This window comes from Ascaphus truei, chromosome 16, assembly GCF_040206685.1.
Source record: "Ascaphus truei isolate aAscTru1 chromosome 16, aAscTru1.hap1, whole genome shotgun sequence".
Taxonomy (NCBI): domain Eukaryota; kingdom Metazoa; phylum Chordata; class Amphibia; order Anura; family Ascaphidae; genus Ascaphus; species Ascaphus truei.
In genome coordinates this window covers 30,061,436-30,077,420 of record NC_134498.1, presented here as the reverse complement: position 1 = coordinate 30,077,420, position 15,985 = coordinate 30,061,436, and the positions used below count along the sequence as shown (strand labels likewise).

Below are 15,985 nucleotides of genomic sequence, written 5' to 3'. Positions count from 1 at the left end.
CTCCCGGACAGAAAGTAGCTTTTGTCATGCTTGATCCAGGGCAGCTGAAACATTGACATCGCCGCATTCTACTGGTGACCAGCCAGCAAAAAAAAACATCTTTCGGGAATACGGTTGACCCTGGACGTTGGCGTGTTCTAAATGCTCGTGTAAGATAAAAAAATAAAAACATTTTTGGTAGGGATTGTTGCATTAATGTCTTGTATTTTTGCTTTGTGACTCACATAAACTCCTCTTCGGAATTGGTATATTTTGAAACGTGACTTGTTTCTACGAACTTTTTAAAATCTTGCATGTATGGTGATCAATATTACAATTCCTAATGATCGGTTCAGGTATCTTAGTTAAGTAGCAATGTAATAAGAATATGCCATCGTCAAATAAACTTTGGTGGTAAGAGAAAGAACTAACAAGGCTCCTACTTCCAAACATTAGCATTTGCTCTCTGGCAGGCTCTAGTGCCCACTTTCAGAACCCGGCCAGGACAAACCTCCAGTTTCTGCATCAGCAGGTGGACTGCCGCGGGTCTTTGCCGCTTGCTTCAGCTTGATGGGCCCTCCAATCAGATGCTGTCCCTTGGTGTATCCATTTTGGATGTGTGCATTGGCAGCAATGTGCGCTTTGTGTGGGGAGGAAGGTGGACTGTTAAGCTTAATATGATTGTGCCCGCTAATTTGTCTGTCTTTTAATCTCTTCCGAAGCTGCTCGTGCATTTTCATGGTTCGCTCGTCTCTCTGTATAAAAGTTGTCCTTCCGTGGGAACGAGGTTCTGAGACACAAAAATAAATAAAAGATTAGGAGAACTTGATTTACAAACCCGTGTTTTAAAGTGAAACACTGCAAAGCCCATCAAGTCCCCACATCAAATGTGTAGGTATGACGTAACTTCCCAAGCCAATGCTTTTCCCTATCACAGGCCACCAAGCAGACCTCGTTTTTGGGTAAAACAATTGAGACACAGCGAGTCCCCGTCACTGAGCGTTCAACAACTGTTGGCATATAAAGCACAGGCAAGGAGATAACACTTGGTCTTGCACCTGGGTCCCCCACTTCACCCCTCGAATTGTGCAAACCAATAAAAAAAAAATATCTATATATCTACATAGTATATAGATATATAGATCTATAGTATATAGTCTTACCTTGTTCTTGGAAAATGTGTGGCAGAGGATGCTGGTGTATAAACTGCGGCGGTATCTCTGCTGTCCCTGGCACCGGTTGATAATGGGCAGGATGAGGGAGCAGGGCTGGGTGATGGTGCATATAGTGTGTTACGTGGGGTGGGGGAGCGTGCATTGAAGGGTGGAACTCTGCGGAATGTGGCAAGACCAATACTTTCCGCACTCCATTCTCTTCAACAACCTGGGAAATAAAACAGAAGGAAAGCATAAATCCAAAGAACAATGCCTGCACTCAAACAAGCCCAGCTGCATATGTAACAAAGTGATAGTGGATACTAGAAGTGCTTTAATCATTTGGTATTCCAGATGTAACAGTTGATAGAACAGCATGTTCCAACCTGACCAAACTTGTTCAATCACTGTCAATTAATCTATCATACAATCTTTACTATATTATTATTATTATTTATTATCTTTCATTAATATGGGTCCGACTTATTCCGCAGCACAGTTCAATGTTGGGCTAAAGACGTGAACACAACATAAAACAGTGATATTAGGGTCAGGCTTCAAGAATCTCACAATGTACAAGGAACAGAAGAGTGATGGCACAAGGATATGTGGGGTATATTCTTAATCTAATAAAGGTAATTTGTCCTTGACCAGTGAGACAACTACAGCCTCCGTTCTATGGTTTTCATACATCAATGGTTCGCTATACTGGGAGTTATTCATTCTACAGGCCACACATTCCCCTAACACCACATTCTACAGGCCACACATTCCCCCAACACCACATTCTACAGGCCACACATTCCCCTAACATCACATTCTACAGGCCACACATTCCCCTAACACCACATTCTACAGGCCACACATTCCCCTAACACCACATTCTACAGGCCACACATTCCCCTAACACCACACATTCTACAGGCCACACATTCCCCTAACATCACATACTACAGGCCACACATTCCCCTAACACCACATACTACAGGCCACACATTCCCCTAACACCACATTCTACAGGCCACACATTCCCCTAACACCACATTCTACAGGCCACACATTCCCCTAACACCACATTCTACAGGCCACACATTCCCCTAACACCACACATTCTACAGGCCACACATTCCCCTAACATCACATACTACAGGCCACACATTCCCCTAACACCACATACTACAGGCCACACATTCCCCTAACACCACATTCTACAGGACACACATTCCCCTAACACCACACATTCTACAGGCCACACATTCCCCTAACATCACATTCTACAGGCCACACATTCCCCTAACACCACATTCTACAGGACACACATTCCCCTAACACCACATTCTACAGGCCACACATTCCCCTAACATCACATTCTACAGGCCACACATTCCCCTAACACCACATTCTACAGGCCACACATTCCCCTAACACCACATTCTACAGGCCACACATTCCCCTAACACCACATTCTACAGGCCACACATTCCCCTAACACCACACATTCTACAGGCCACACATTCCCCTAACACCACACATTCTACAGGCCACACATTCCCCTAACACCACACATTCTACAGGCCACACATTCCCCTAACACCACACATTCTACAGGCCACACAATCTCCTGCACCACACTTTCTATCAGTAATTGCGTCCACGCTGTGATTTCTTCTAACAAAAATTCCATGCAAGTGGACACAAACTGTAATCAATTGAACACTGTGTAAATGGAATTAAAGTGATTCGGAATCTATGTTTTCTGTTAAATCCTATTTATAAATGCAAAACGGATTAATTATCCATTTTGTTTCCCCAGACTGAACTGAGAAAGATTGTGTAATAAGAAAAACACATTTAAGGGAAACAATTGATTTGTAAGAAAGTTAGAACAAAGTGTTTGTTTATAGGACATTTTGGGTACAAGATGGAGTCTGTCCCCGGCCAAGATAAGTATAGGCTTAGTGCCCAGACTTTACCAAGGATTGTTTTATTGTATTATTGTTTCATGCTAACGAGCTATGCATAGGCTACATTAATAGTTGGGATTTGCCATATCAATCTGTTTTTAGAGTAGACACGTTAGAACGTAAAGAACGAACCAACCATACCATAGAGCGATGTATGTTTTAGTTTGGCCTGTTTTAGTTTGGCCTGTTTTAGTTTGGCCTGTTTTAGTTTGGCCTGTTTTAGTTTGGCCTGTTTTAGTTTGGCCTGTTTTAGTTTGGCCTGTTTTAGTTTGGCCTGTTTTATTTTGGCCTGTTTTATTTTGGCCTGTTTTAGTTTGGCCTGTTTTAGTTTGGCCTGTTTTATTTTGGCCTGTTTTAGTTTGGCCTGTTTTAGTTTGGCCTGTTTTAGTTTGGCCTGTTTTAGTTTGGTCTGTATCTGTAGATGACGCTTATTGTTATTTATTAAATAAATGAACTGTCAAGAGATCTGTTTTTTGGATATTTCATTTGATATTAGAGAAGAAACCCACAATTACAAATAAGAACAAAGAAAAGGAACATTCTCCTTACATCATCTTTCAGAAGATTTTCGGAGGAGTTATTTTGAAAAAATATATCTGTCCCACTAAGTGAAGTGGAACGGCCCCTTTGAATGTACACTGAAAATACAGATTTTATCTTTCGCTGAAAAAGGCTGGCAAAGATACCACACTTTCCCCTGACATTTCCAGAGATCGTTTATTTTTTCAGTTAAAATAAACGATTGGTGCTACTGCAACCCATAATTATCTGATTACTAAAGCAAACGTTTAACGTCAAACTGTGACTGCAGTGATGTGTCACTGTGACTGCAGTGATGTGTCACTGTGACTGCAGTGATGTCACTGTGACTGCAGTGATGTGTCACTGTGACTGCAGTGATGTGTCACTGTGACTGCAGTGATGTGTCACTGTGACGACATGTCTGATGTTTTCATATCACACCGTACCCCCGTCTACCAGTTAAAATAACACAATTATTACTCCGGACAAACAGAATATGAAGCATACTGTACTATGTATTTGTATACTGATGTCTCTGTGCAAACAAAGGGTGTGTAAATGTGAGTTTAACATCATATTTAGGCTTTCCAACCCTGTTTCATAATTTAACCCCACAGATCCACTATACGACAGTACCAATAATTAAAGATTTACCCTAACATTACACAAACAGAGCAGATACCTCAATTATCATTAAGCAATTAATTGTCAGATCTAACACCATCATGTAGATTTAACCGGTAGGAAATATTGCAGATAAAAAACGGGTTCTGAAAATTTGACAAATACAGGTAGTCCTCGTTATCCAACGTTTCACTTTACAACGAATGGCATATCCAACGCTTTACAATGCAACCCTATGGGCCGTTTATCCCACGCCGGAATGCGTTATCCAACGCTCACCGCCACTGATTAACATGGGACTCACTTTACATCGGTTTCACTATCCAACGCTACTTCCAGAACGGATTCCGGTGGATAACCGAGGACCGCCTGTACGCCATTTGTTTCAGGAGACAATCTTGTTTCTACCCATGTGTATTGCTCAGTGCCCGGTGGCATGACAGCGACGTCACATCGGCAGAGATTGGTTTTTATATACCAACAATTGAAACTTTTTCATACAGATACCCAGTGGTTGACAAATCACCAAAAAATCTACTCGCCACATAAAAAAATCTACTCGCCACCTAGTACCAAACGTGTGCTGCTTGGGCCAATATTTACTCGCCCGGGGGTTAAATCCACTCGCCCGGGGCGAGCAAATGTATAGGTTTGTCGAACACTGCAGATACCAACAGACCCCAGCAGGACAGTTTGGGAGATGGAGATTTCGCCTTGGATGACGGTCCAGACGTTACTGCTAGTACCAGGTTTGCTTTGGCTTATCACAGCCTTTCCCAGACAGCCGAACAGGAAAGACGGATGTGGAGCGGCTATTTATGCCAAAAAAATGAAACGTGCTCAGGTTCCCGTCAGCAAAATGCGAAAGCAAATGATCCAGTCACTGACAGGAATATATTTCACAAGGGAAAATATGCTTTTCATTTGAGAAACTTGATGACACGTCAGTGGCCACTTAGTCGCCTCTACACCTCCGTGCCAGGTACGGTGAGAGACACCGAAACCTCCTGGCTGCAAAACCAGTAAAAAGGTGCACCCGATTTATAGAAAGAAAAACTAATCGCATTCAATACGCCTCATTTTCATCAATATGTCTGGTGCGGATTATTCAAGCACATTTGTTATTTTTTTAAATGAATGGAAAAAGAAAAATAAAAAAGAAAAGGATTAGGGTGGTGAGGGATCAAAAAAAGACAGTGACATTACAAGATGTCCACTTCCACACAGAGCGGGCTACGCTGCCACTTCCACACAGAGCGGGCTACGTGACCACTTCCACACAGAGCGGGCTACGCTGCCACTTCCACACAGAGCGGGCTACGCTGCCACTTCCACACAGAGCGGGCTACGCTGCCACTTCCACACAGAGCGGGCTACGCTGCCACTTCCACACAGAGCGAGCTACGTGGCCACTTCCACACAGAGCGGGCTACGCTGCCACTTCCACACAGAGCGGGCTACGCTGCCACTTCCACACAGAGCGGGCTACGCTGCCACTTCCACACAGAGCGGGCTACGCTGCCACTTCCACACAGAGCGGGCTACGCTGCCACTTCCACACAGAGCGGGCTACGCTGCCACTTCCACACAGAGCGGGCTACGCTGCCACTTCCACACAGAGCGGGCTACGCTGCCACTTCCACACAGAGTGGGCTACGCGGCCACTTCCACACAGAGCGGGCTACGCTGCCACTTCCAGAGAGCGGGCTACGCTGCCACTTCCACACAGAGCGGGCTACGCTGCCACTTCCACACAGAGTGGGCTACGCTGCCACTTCCACACAGAGCGGGCTACGCTGCCACTTCCACACAGAGCGGGCTACGCTGCCACTTCCACACAGAGCGGGCTACGCGGCCACTTCCACACAGAGCGGGCTACGCTGCCACTTCCACACAGAGCGGGCTACGCTGCCATTTCCACACAGAGCGGGCTACGCTGCCACTTCCACACAGAGCGGGCTACGCGGCCACTTCCACACAGAGCGGGCTACGCTGCCACTTCCACACAGAGCGGGCTACGCTGCCATTTCCACACAGAGCGGGCTACGCTGCCACTTCCACACAGAGCGGGCTACGCGGCCACTTCCACACAGACCGGGCTACGCTGCCACTTCCACACAGAGCGGGCTACGCTGCCACTACCACACAGAGCGGGCTATGCTGCCACTTCCACACAGAGCGGGCTACGCTGCCACTTCCACACAGAGCGGGCTACGCTGCCATTTCCACACAGAGCGGGCTACGCTGCCACTTCCACACAGAGCGGGCTACGCGGCCACTTCCACACAGAGCGGGCTACGCTGCCACTTCCACACAGAGCGGGCTACGCTGCCACTTCCACACAGATCGGGCTACGCTGCCACTTCCACACAGAGCGGGCTACGCGGCCACTTCCACACAGAGCGGGCTACGCGGCCACTTCCACACAGACCGGGCTACGCTGCCACTTCCACACAGAGCGGGCTACGTGACCACTTCCACACAGAGCGGGCTACGTGACCACTTCCACACAGAGCGGGCTACGTGACCACTTCCACACAGAGCGGGCTACGTGACCACTTCCACACAGAGCGGGCTACGTGACCACTTCCACACAGAGCGGGCTACGCTGCCACTTCCACACAGAGCGGGCTACGTGGCCACTTCCACACAGAGCGGGCTACGCTGCCACTTCCACACAGAGCGGGCTACGCTGCCACTTCCACACAGAGCGGGCTACGCTGCCACTTCCACACAGAGCGGGCTACGTGGCCACTTCCACACAGAGCGGGCTACGTGGCCACTTCCACACAGACCGGGCTACGTTGCCACTTCCACACAGACCGGGCTACGCTGCCACTTCCACGCAGAGCGGGCTACGCTGCCACTTCCACGCAGAGCGGGCTACGCTGCCACTTCCACAAAGACCGGACTACGCTGCCACTTCCACACAGAGCGGGCTACGCTGCCACTTCCACACAGACCGGGCTACGCTGCCACTTCCACACAGAGCGGGCTACGCTGCCACTTCCACACAGAGCGGGCTACGCTGCCACTTCCAGAAATGTGCCCAGCTAAGCAGCCTCATGCAAGGTCATGTGAGCCTCAGTGTCAGGAGCGCACTCACATCCAGGCGTATATATAAAAAGAGAAAAAAACATACACATATAGTGAAAAAAGATTGATGATGGCGATTCTTAATAAATGGTAAATATTTCACAAACATTTTCAGTGAGCGATAGGGGCTTTGTGGTTATCCAGAGTGACCACCTCATTTGTTGTTTCAATGGTCACACCGGCACAAGAAGTGAGGGGTGCGTGAGCATGGGGGGGGGGGGAGAAAACGGGGGGGTGCAGCTCTAATAGTTTGCGCACCCCTCTGAACCTTACGGTTTCCACTTACCCTTCCTTATAGAGTGTAAGCTCCTTGGAGCAGGGCCCTCCTTACCTACTGTAACAATGTATGTTTGTTTTATTGTTTTCGTGCTCCAACTCTATTGTACAGCGCTACAGAATATGTTGGCACATCATAATTAGATAACAATAAATGTATAATTACAGATAATAACTCTGGCTTTTCCTGTCTAAGATAATAATCGTATTTAAGTGCAGCTGTTCTTAAACGGACGTTAAAGTATGGCGATGGGCATCTCCAACACTACGAATACAAGTTCTCATCGCTGTAGGATCGGTTTTTGAGGGTGAAATTATCATTCTGATGCGTCTGCCCCATTATCTCTTGGGACAGAATGGAGATAAGAGAATAATCTGGCAAGAACTGTATTCCAATATATTTCACATTTTAGGTAAGGTAGCCTCACAAAATGGACGCTCATGCTTTATGCAAAGGCTTTTCCCCAATTCTTGCTTTTACTCCTCTCAAGATGTTTCTGTATTGTCTTAAAAGAAATAAAAATGCCGGAATAAGCCAATAAATCCCTAAAATAATGTGTTCAGCTGTCTGGTAACGTAACAAAGTGAAGCAAGTGCGCTACTACAATCAAACTCTATTTTTAACCACAAAACAGCCCAAGTGAGGTGTGATAGTGAAAAGGAATGAACGTATAAAATATGTATAATACGTGATCCTGAGTGTATTCAAGAGAGCGTCTGCAGTCGTGGAAGCAGGGGCGGCTCAAACACCCCCTAAACTATGACAGTGGCTGGTAACGTGTCTGAGGGTGGTGGGGGTCCTGGTGTGTGTGTGTGTGAGCAGGGAGGGAGAAGGGGTGCGTGGGAGGGCGGAGAGCAGGGGTGTGTGGGAGAGGGGGGGAGTGGAGGTGTGTGTGGGAGGGGGAGAAGAGGGGTGTGTGGGAGGGCGGAGAGCAGGGGTGTGTGGGAGAGGAGGGGAGTGGAGGTGTGTGTGAGAGGGGGAGAAGAGGTGTGTGGGAGGGGGAGAAGAGGGGTGTGTGGGAGGGGGAGAAGAGGGGTGTGTGGGAGGGGGAGAAGAGGGGTGTGTGGAAGGGCCGAGAGCAGGGGTGTGTGGGAGAGGGGGGGAGTGGAGGTGTGTGTGGGAGTCAAGGTGTGTGTGGGAGAGGGGAGGAGTGAAGGTGTGTGTGGGAGAGGGGAGGAGTGAAGGTGTGTGGGAGAAGGGGGGAGTGAAGGTATGTGTGAGAGAGGGGGGGAGTGGAGGTGTGTGTGGGAGAGGGGAGGAGTGGAGGTGTGTGTGGGAGAGGGGGGGAGTGGAGGTGTGTGTGGGAGAGGGGAGGAGTGCAGTGTGTGGGGGGGGGTGTAGTCTTCGTACAGTTCTGTCAGAAGTTTTTAGAAAAAACGAAATGAGGGATTTTTCTTTAATCTCTCAGTAGACACAAACGCAGCAAACATCTCGCCTCTCTCTGCGCGCTATGTGATTTGTGTGTTTTTAACATGTGTTTCTATGTGCAACATGTTTTACAATGAAATGAGGCCTGTACCTGAGACACGTAGCCAGGAGGCACAAATATGGGCGGCATTGAACCATTTGGGGACATCATGGGAACATGTGCCGGACCTAAAAGGAAAGGGACAGAAAACAGCATGAAGTAGAACGGCATTAATACCAGTGCCGGAGGGGCTTTGCAATCTGTTGCAGAGTTTTAAAAAAAAAAGGCTACAGCCTTTTAAATACCTAATCTAAATAAATATTAAGGATTTACTGTTGAGTAGAAACAGAATATGTGCAATAAAATGCGAGGGCAAAAAATACAGAACCTCTGAAAATGTGAAACACTTACGCCATCAATTTTACACAAGATCGGTAAAAGCTTTTACACCCAAAAGCTTCAAGGATGAACAACAAAAAATGTCACAATACATGTGGCTTTCAGTACAGAACGATACCAAGTTACAGAAAGGACAGCCCTGCATATGCTGAACTTGTCACGGTTTAAACCCAGAGAATAAAACTAGTTTTTGCTTTACAAATCTTTAAATTAATTTTCTCTTTACAGAAAATGAGATTATGTTGGAATTTCTCCCCCCTTTCCCATTACAGCATAAATGTTTCTTCAATCATGTTAAACTATGATCTAACAAGAGTTGTCTTAATAATTAATAAATTCAGATCGTCTTTTAATTCACAGTACACACGCAGTATTGTTATTTTGTAAGTCACTGCGGTAACTACTGAGTAATAGGAACTATATCGTTCTTCTCTTAGGACAAGAGAAAAGGGCAAATTAACAATGTCCTGCCATTTCAAAGTGTCTCAAGCATACCTGATGAGGCCAAGAGTAATGACACCTGTGTGTTTTAAACGTGTTTGCTAAATGAAGGCAACAGCACCAATTCCTCATTATGAAATATCTCACAGAATATCGTTCAACTGTGGTATTGTTTTTCTGGAAATATACATGTGTAAAAACAAAGCAATACTACACGACACGCCCGCTGCTTATACCACTGTAATAATAGTAACTATGAATGTGCTTAGTGATATCCCAGAGAGAATATCCCCCAGTGGGCATGACAGCTCCTTGGTCTTAGCGATTTAATGGTGGAGTAGCTGTAGATGGAAACATATACATTACAGAGTGTGACATGCTCCATTTACAGAGGGAAAACCATATCCCTCTCCTACCCATAAAAGCGTCACATTGTATGGTAATATCCCTATTTAACACGGAAAGTATTTAGAACGCAATCACAGGTTTATGGCCATGTATACATGATACATAAAATGGTTATGATCATAACCTCTGGCCCAAAGTTTCAGGAAGCCCATGACTAACAAGTCTTGTGATCTGCTTGTGTCTCTATAGCCTGCAGTCATCATTGGGCAAACCCAGCAAACAAAATGAATATGATCCTTACCTTGGATACACTGGATGTGGCCATCTTCTGTGCGGATTGTGAAGGTTTCCCCCGGGTTAACTTGCACCAGTATCACCTGCAAAAAAAGAGGCTTTTTGGAAGAGTTCTTGTTTTTACAAGTGGTAATTAGAAAAGGTAAACTTAAAATAACAACCTACCCATTTAATATAGGATTGTGAAAAACAGGCACATGTTACATAATCGAGAACAATGAGCTATAAAAACAGAAGATCGGCTCCCAAGAAACAGCTTTTTGTAATGATCACAAGACCAACACAAACAAACCACCCTGCAATATCAATAGAAAATCAGCTATAATTCTGCTACTGCCTTTCAAATATATATATTAATGTGACTTGAGGCAACTCTGGGAATATATATGGGTTATAATCATATTAAAATGAGCCAACTATTTTTAATCAGCTTTATTTAAACACTGTAAAACAGCTAGTTAGTAATAGAACATGGATACAAGAGTCAATGTAGCCTATATTAATGCAACAGAGAAGTTAGGGGTTGTTCCTTCAAGAACTCAGTGATATGCCAAACACACAATATGAATCCTTTAACAGGGTATGAAAAACCAAAGAATTGGTAGATCACCAACTTACTTCAGAGCTCAACTGGACTGGTAATTATATCACAGGAACGTAAACCGAGACAGACACCATGTGACCTTGTGCCTAACCTTTCAGACCAGGTCAACTGCCCAGAGACAATGATAGTCCAAATGCTACTGAAAGGTCATGTGACCAGCAGAGTTGTCCCGCCTAACTTGCAAAACTCCATGTTCCCACCCGTATATTATGCATTGCACAGACCCCAAATACTGTCGTCTTGCAAAAAAAGTCGGTTGAAACTCAACTACATTGACATGCTCCTGAGAAGGATCCAATATCAGATCGCCGAAGACCATTGTTATCAAAATTCAATGTCGACGTTTGCATTTCTCAAATACATTGGATGAGCAGATATTAGATGGCCAACCAAGAACACAATTATATATAAAACATGAGTGATGATCCTATTAGACTAGAGGAACAGTCAGATGGTTCAACAGATAGGTGCAACAGGAAGACAATGTACCTTTCCACAAAAATGTACCAATACAAGCTTTTCTGGGGAATTGATATCCACTGCAATTAAAGGAAAACATTAAGAAACCCTGATTATTCTAGTTTGAAGACACCAATATTAATGTACTGTAGGAGATGTCAAATGATGTTTTTCAATTTGAGAGCTCACCAAGCTCGAACTCTGTCCCAGTACTCTGTTGTGGAAGAAATATAACATTGTGAGTCACTATCGTAACCTGGTGTAACCATTCCTGACTTTAGCAGCAAGCAAAGATAGGATTTTGATTTTAATACCAAAAGGTGTTAAACAAAGTTCCATAGTCAAAACCATATTGGGTCAATTCAACAGAATTGGACATAAGGTGCCCTATGGCTTGGCACCACTCTGTAAATATGGCCCATAATCTCCTTAAAATTTAAATATCATTGGTTTGGGTTCTTGGTTATGCAATTCATTTGTTGAAGAATATTTGTTGTTCAATAATAGTTTTACTCCCCAAGGAAAAAGATTTCTTACACGGTTTATGTAACCATAATTGTAGTTTAATCTAATGGAGAGAACGCTTTTATTTATTTTTAAATTTGATTTCATATAATCTAGTTTCAATTATGACATACCACACCTATGTTCATTTTGATGTCTTAAAGCTGCAGTTCAAGATGCCTTTAAAAAAAAAAAAAAAATTCCATTCAATATGTGCATCAGTACAATCTGCACACTGACAAGCTAAGTTGCCGACCAATCCATTCTCCTGTGATCGATCGGCAAAGATTCGGCCCGGGGGATCACTAAATCTCTGTTAGTGCTGCAGAAGAGTACCCAAGATGCAAAGTTCTGTGTGGAAGATTATGTGAGCAGGCAGTTACTTGATAGAATTGGTGCACTGTTAAACAGAGGGCAGGGCTCAAGAGCCAGAGCCTGTCTCAAAAGAGGAAGCGGATGTGACTTTGTAAATAGTTGCTATAGAAACAAAAATGTGTGTTACATTTGAATACATTAAAAAGGTCTTTAAAAATTGTTTTAAAAAAAAATGCTACAAGTATTTTCACATAGTACAGAACTGATTAAAAAAAACACACATGTAGGATATTGCTTGAACTGCAGCTTTAAGCTGCCTAGCAGGACTCAAAAAAGGCAAAATTCAGAATCCATGGAGTGGTAAAGGGCAGCAATAAAAAATAAGGTGGTTAAGTCTGAATTTAGATATATCATAACTTGGGCCACATTCTGATAAAGGGAAGCCGTTAAATCAGTTGGTTTTGATGTTTTGATTACAGAGTTTCAAGTGTTTGCTGGCGATAAGTCTAATTTTGACTTCCTGTCTAAAATGTTAAATAAAATCATTTATTCCTTCAACTACTAGAGTCATTTCATTGGCTAGTATGCTATGCCATCTTTTATCCCCTTCATATAAGCACGTACATTCTTCAGAGACTATTCAGGCAAAGCATACATGTTAAGATGTTTAATGCAGGTATTTTAGCGCTCAGTTGTGCATCAGCTCAGGCACTGCTGGGACTGATGCACATCGCTGCTTTCACTATGGCTACAAATAAACTCTACTGAAAATCAAACTAAGGTTTATTCAAACAAAATGCTGGAGTATTACTTTGACAATTTGGATTATTGTACTATGAGGTTTTATTGTTGGATTAAGTTTATGATGGTGCAGTGACTGAATTCGGCTGAAGCTGCACTGCGCGCGTGCGCGACGGAACACGAGGCGCGCACGTCCCTTGCCTGGGACGATTTTGATGACGCGTGGGACGGAGAGGCGTGGCTGTCACCAGGCTAGTTTGCACTCATTGGTTGAATCGCTCCCATGCAAGACTGGTGCACTTACATTCATTTGTTCGTGCCGCGCATCGCCGGACCGGTGCACTTACATTCATTTGTTTGTGCCGCGCGCGTCACCGGACTGGTGCACTTACATGCATATGTTCGTGTCGCACGCGTCACCAGACTGGTGCACTTGCATGCATATGTTCGTGCCATGCGCGTCGCCGGACTGGTGCACTTACACTGGCGACACACTTTATTTGAGTTCGGCTAGTCCCACGAATTCGGGTATACCCGGGTGTATTGAGGTTTGTGACTGTTTTCTGCCCAAGTGCATTGAGGTATTTTCCAAGCAGGGATTGAAGCATTTTATTCCCGCTGGCTGCAATACTGCACAGTATATATATATATACTGCATTACAATTCATGAATTGATGCCATCTGGTAGACACGCGAAGCATTGCAGCCTATTAAATCCTAATCATTATCATTTAACAGATCAGCCGCCCGTCAGCCAGGCATGAACCCAGGCTGGGAAGGCAAACGCAACGGGGCTTGTCAGAGGTGAGGAGCGGCGCATTCCAGGTATCTGCCAGGTACATACTGGGTATTTGCTCGAATAAAGTGTGTCGGTGCAGTACATGCATATGTTCGTGCCGCGCGCGTCGCCGGACTGGTGCACTTACATGCATATGTTCGTGTCGCGCGCGTCACCAGACTGGTGCACTTGCATGCATTTGTTTGTGCCATGCGCGTGCCCAATGTACGTAGCCTTCAACGGGGAAACAAAGTGCAGGCGTCTTAATGCAAACAGCAATGCCATATTCTATCTTACTGTTAAAGTTGGCATGAATGTATGACTTTTGCATTAATACATTGGCATGCAACAGGTTAAGAGTATATGTGCCTGTGCTGTGCCACAGAGGCGTGAACAAGGTTATCATTTTCCCATGACATTTCCTTTGGGCCGGTGCGCACTGCATGCAATGAAGACGTTTGTAGCCTTAAGGAAAAAGTGAAGAAATAAAGATCGTGGATCCATAGAGCAGCATGATATAAAGGGCGGGATTATCCAACACAAGCAACAAATTGCTATTGTCTACTTGAGAAATTAACCAGCTGATTATCTCAAAAGTTCAATGCAACAAGTTATATTGATAATGGGGAATATTCAACAGCTAAGACACGTTTTGTTGTTTGAATAGGAAAGTTCTTCACAGATATTGCACACGGACGTAAGGCCTCAAGAGTTTGAGTCTCGAAACTTCATGTAAAACAACATCTGTGGCAAACTTTCCTGTTGGTTTTAATTAAAGGTACAGCCACGTTAAAAAAAATCAATTACTACCACTGAGCTGCTGCCTTGAGGAAAGTCTCAAGACCAAAACTGTGTTGATGTGGATATAGAGAGAGATACATCTATCTACTATGTGTAATTATTTCAATTGTTTGACTATGTGCTTTATTGACACACATAGGATCTGCTCTGTTCTAATATTTTTCTGTTATGTTCAATGCATCATCTATAGGCTAATGATATTTAGTCTAATAGCTGTATTTTTGTCTCTAATTTGACTGTGTTTTTTGTTGTTTCAGCGACATGAGCGATTTATAGTACTCTTAATTATTGCTGTATCAAATATGTTTATGTTTTATGTAATAAATATAAACGTATGTTAGTTACGTGATTTAATTATAATATATACATTATGTGGCGTGTTTACATGTCTGCCATTTCCATTGGGTGTGAGATCACATGATGTTTCATTATTGATTCATTGTTCCCTGATGAAGTGGCGTTGAGCCAAGAAACGTGTTGGAATATATTGAAGGACTCCAAGATCATCTGCTCTTCTTGCTGAGCATATGCTCTTGAACTGGAGTTTGGCCGCATTATCCCCTACAATCATCTGATGCTGGGTGGTTTGCCGAACCATCAGCTGGACCGGACGTCACCGGTGAGCATCTCCGTTCTCTGGTTGAGGAAGGCGAGGAGTGAGTGTCGGCACTGTAAGAGAGGCGCGCTGCGACTGCTGCTGTTTTGCTAGGGACACTTGTTGGGCTGTTAACTGTGGCGGTAGCTGCTGATATCACCAAGTGCCCCAGTCAGCTGTTTAGTGCAGACGGAGTCCAGCTGAGTTGGAGAAGCAGGCAAGTCTCACAGATAATTAAAGATGCGTCCAGGTGACCTGTATGACCCCACAGTCGTGTATATATGGACACAGAGACCACAGTTTCCAGCGACCATTATATACGATAAGCCCATTTTTATTAATCTTTTTGTACATGCGTTTTTTTACCCTTTCATACTTCTATTTTAATACGCTATGAAAGTTGTGCACTCTTTTTTTATTCTGGTACTAGTTCTGTGGATATATAGAGCAAAGCGCAAGAGAGTAATTGATCATGTATCCAATTCAATAAAAATGAATCATGAATACAGAGAAAAGTCGCCCAGAAAACAAGCAGTACTGTATAGGCCTTTGTTGTCAATGTTAACTAAAGGTGAGGGAAAGACAGCCCCCATGCTGCTCCTTGTAGAGAGACACCCAAAGGTCAAAAGGGACAAACCCCCCCAATAGTGTAGCACCGTATAATATAGAGCAAAATAGAAGA

At 44.4% G+C, this 15,985-nt stretch overlaps 1 protein-coding gene across 4 annotated transcripts in view; it reads right to left on the bottom strand.

Moving 5' to 3' along the window:
* The window catches only part of LOC142467349 (fibronectin type-III domain-containing protein 3A-like), an 85,789-nt gene that overhangs the window by 21,345 nt on the left and 48,459 nt on the right, over nucleotides 1–15,985 (bottom strand). For 3 of the 4 annotated variants that reach the window (XM_075572916.1, XM_075572917.1, XM_075572915.1), the window contains 4 exons: nucleotides 10,514–10,604; nucleotides 9,136–9,212; nucleotides 1,143–1,362; nucleotides 491–769 (listed from right to left, as the gene is read on the bottom strand). In XM_075572916.1, coding sequence (XP_075429031.1) covers nucleotides 491–769; nucleotides 1,143–1,362; nucleotides 9,136–9,212; nucleotides 10,514–10,604 — 667 coding nt within the window. The remainder of the gene's footprint in view (nucleotides 1–490; nucleotides 770–1,142; nucleotides 1,363–9,135; nucleotides 9,213–10,513; nucleotides 10,605–15,985) is intronic. The other variant, XM_075572918.1, reaches the window with a different exon arrangement.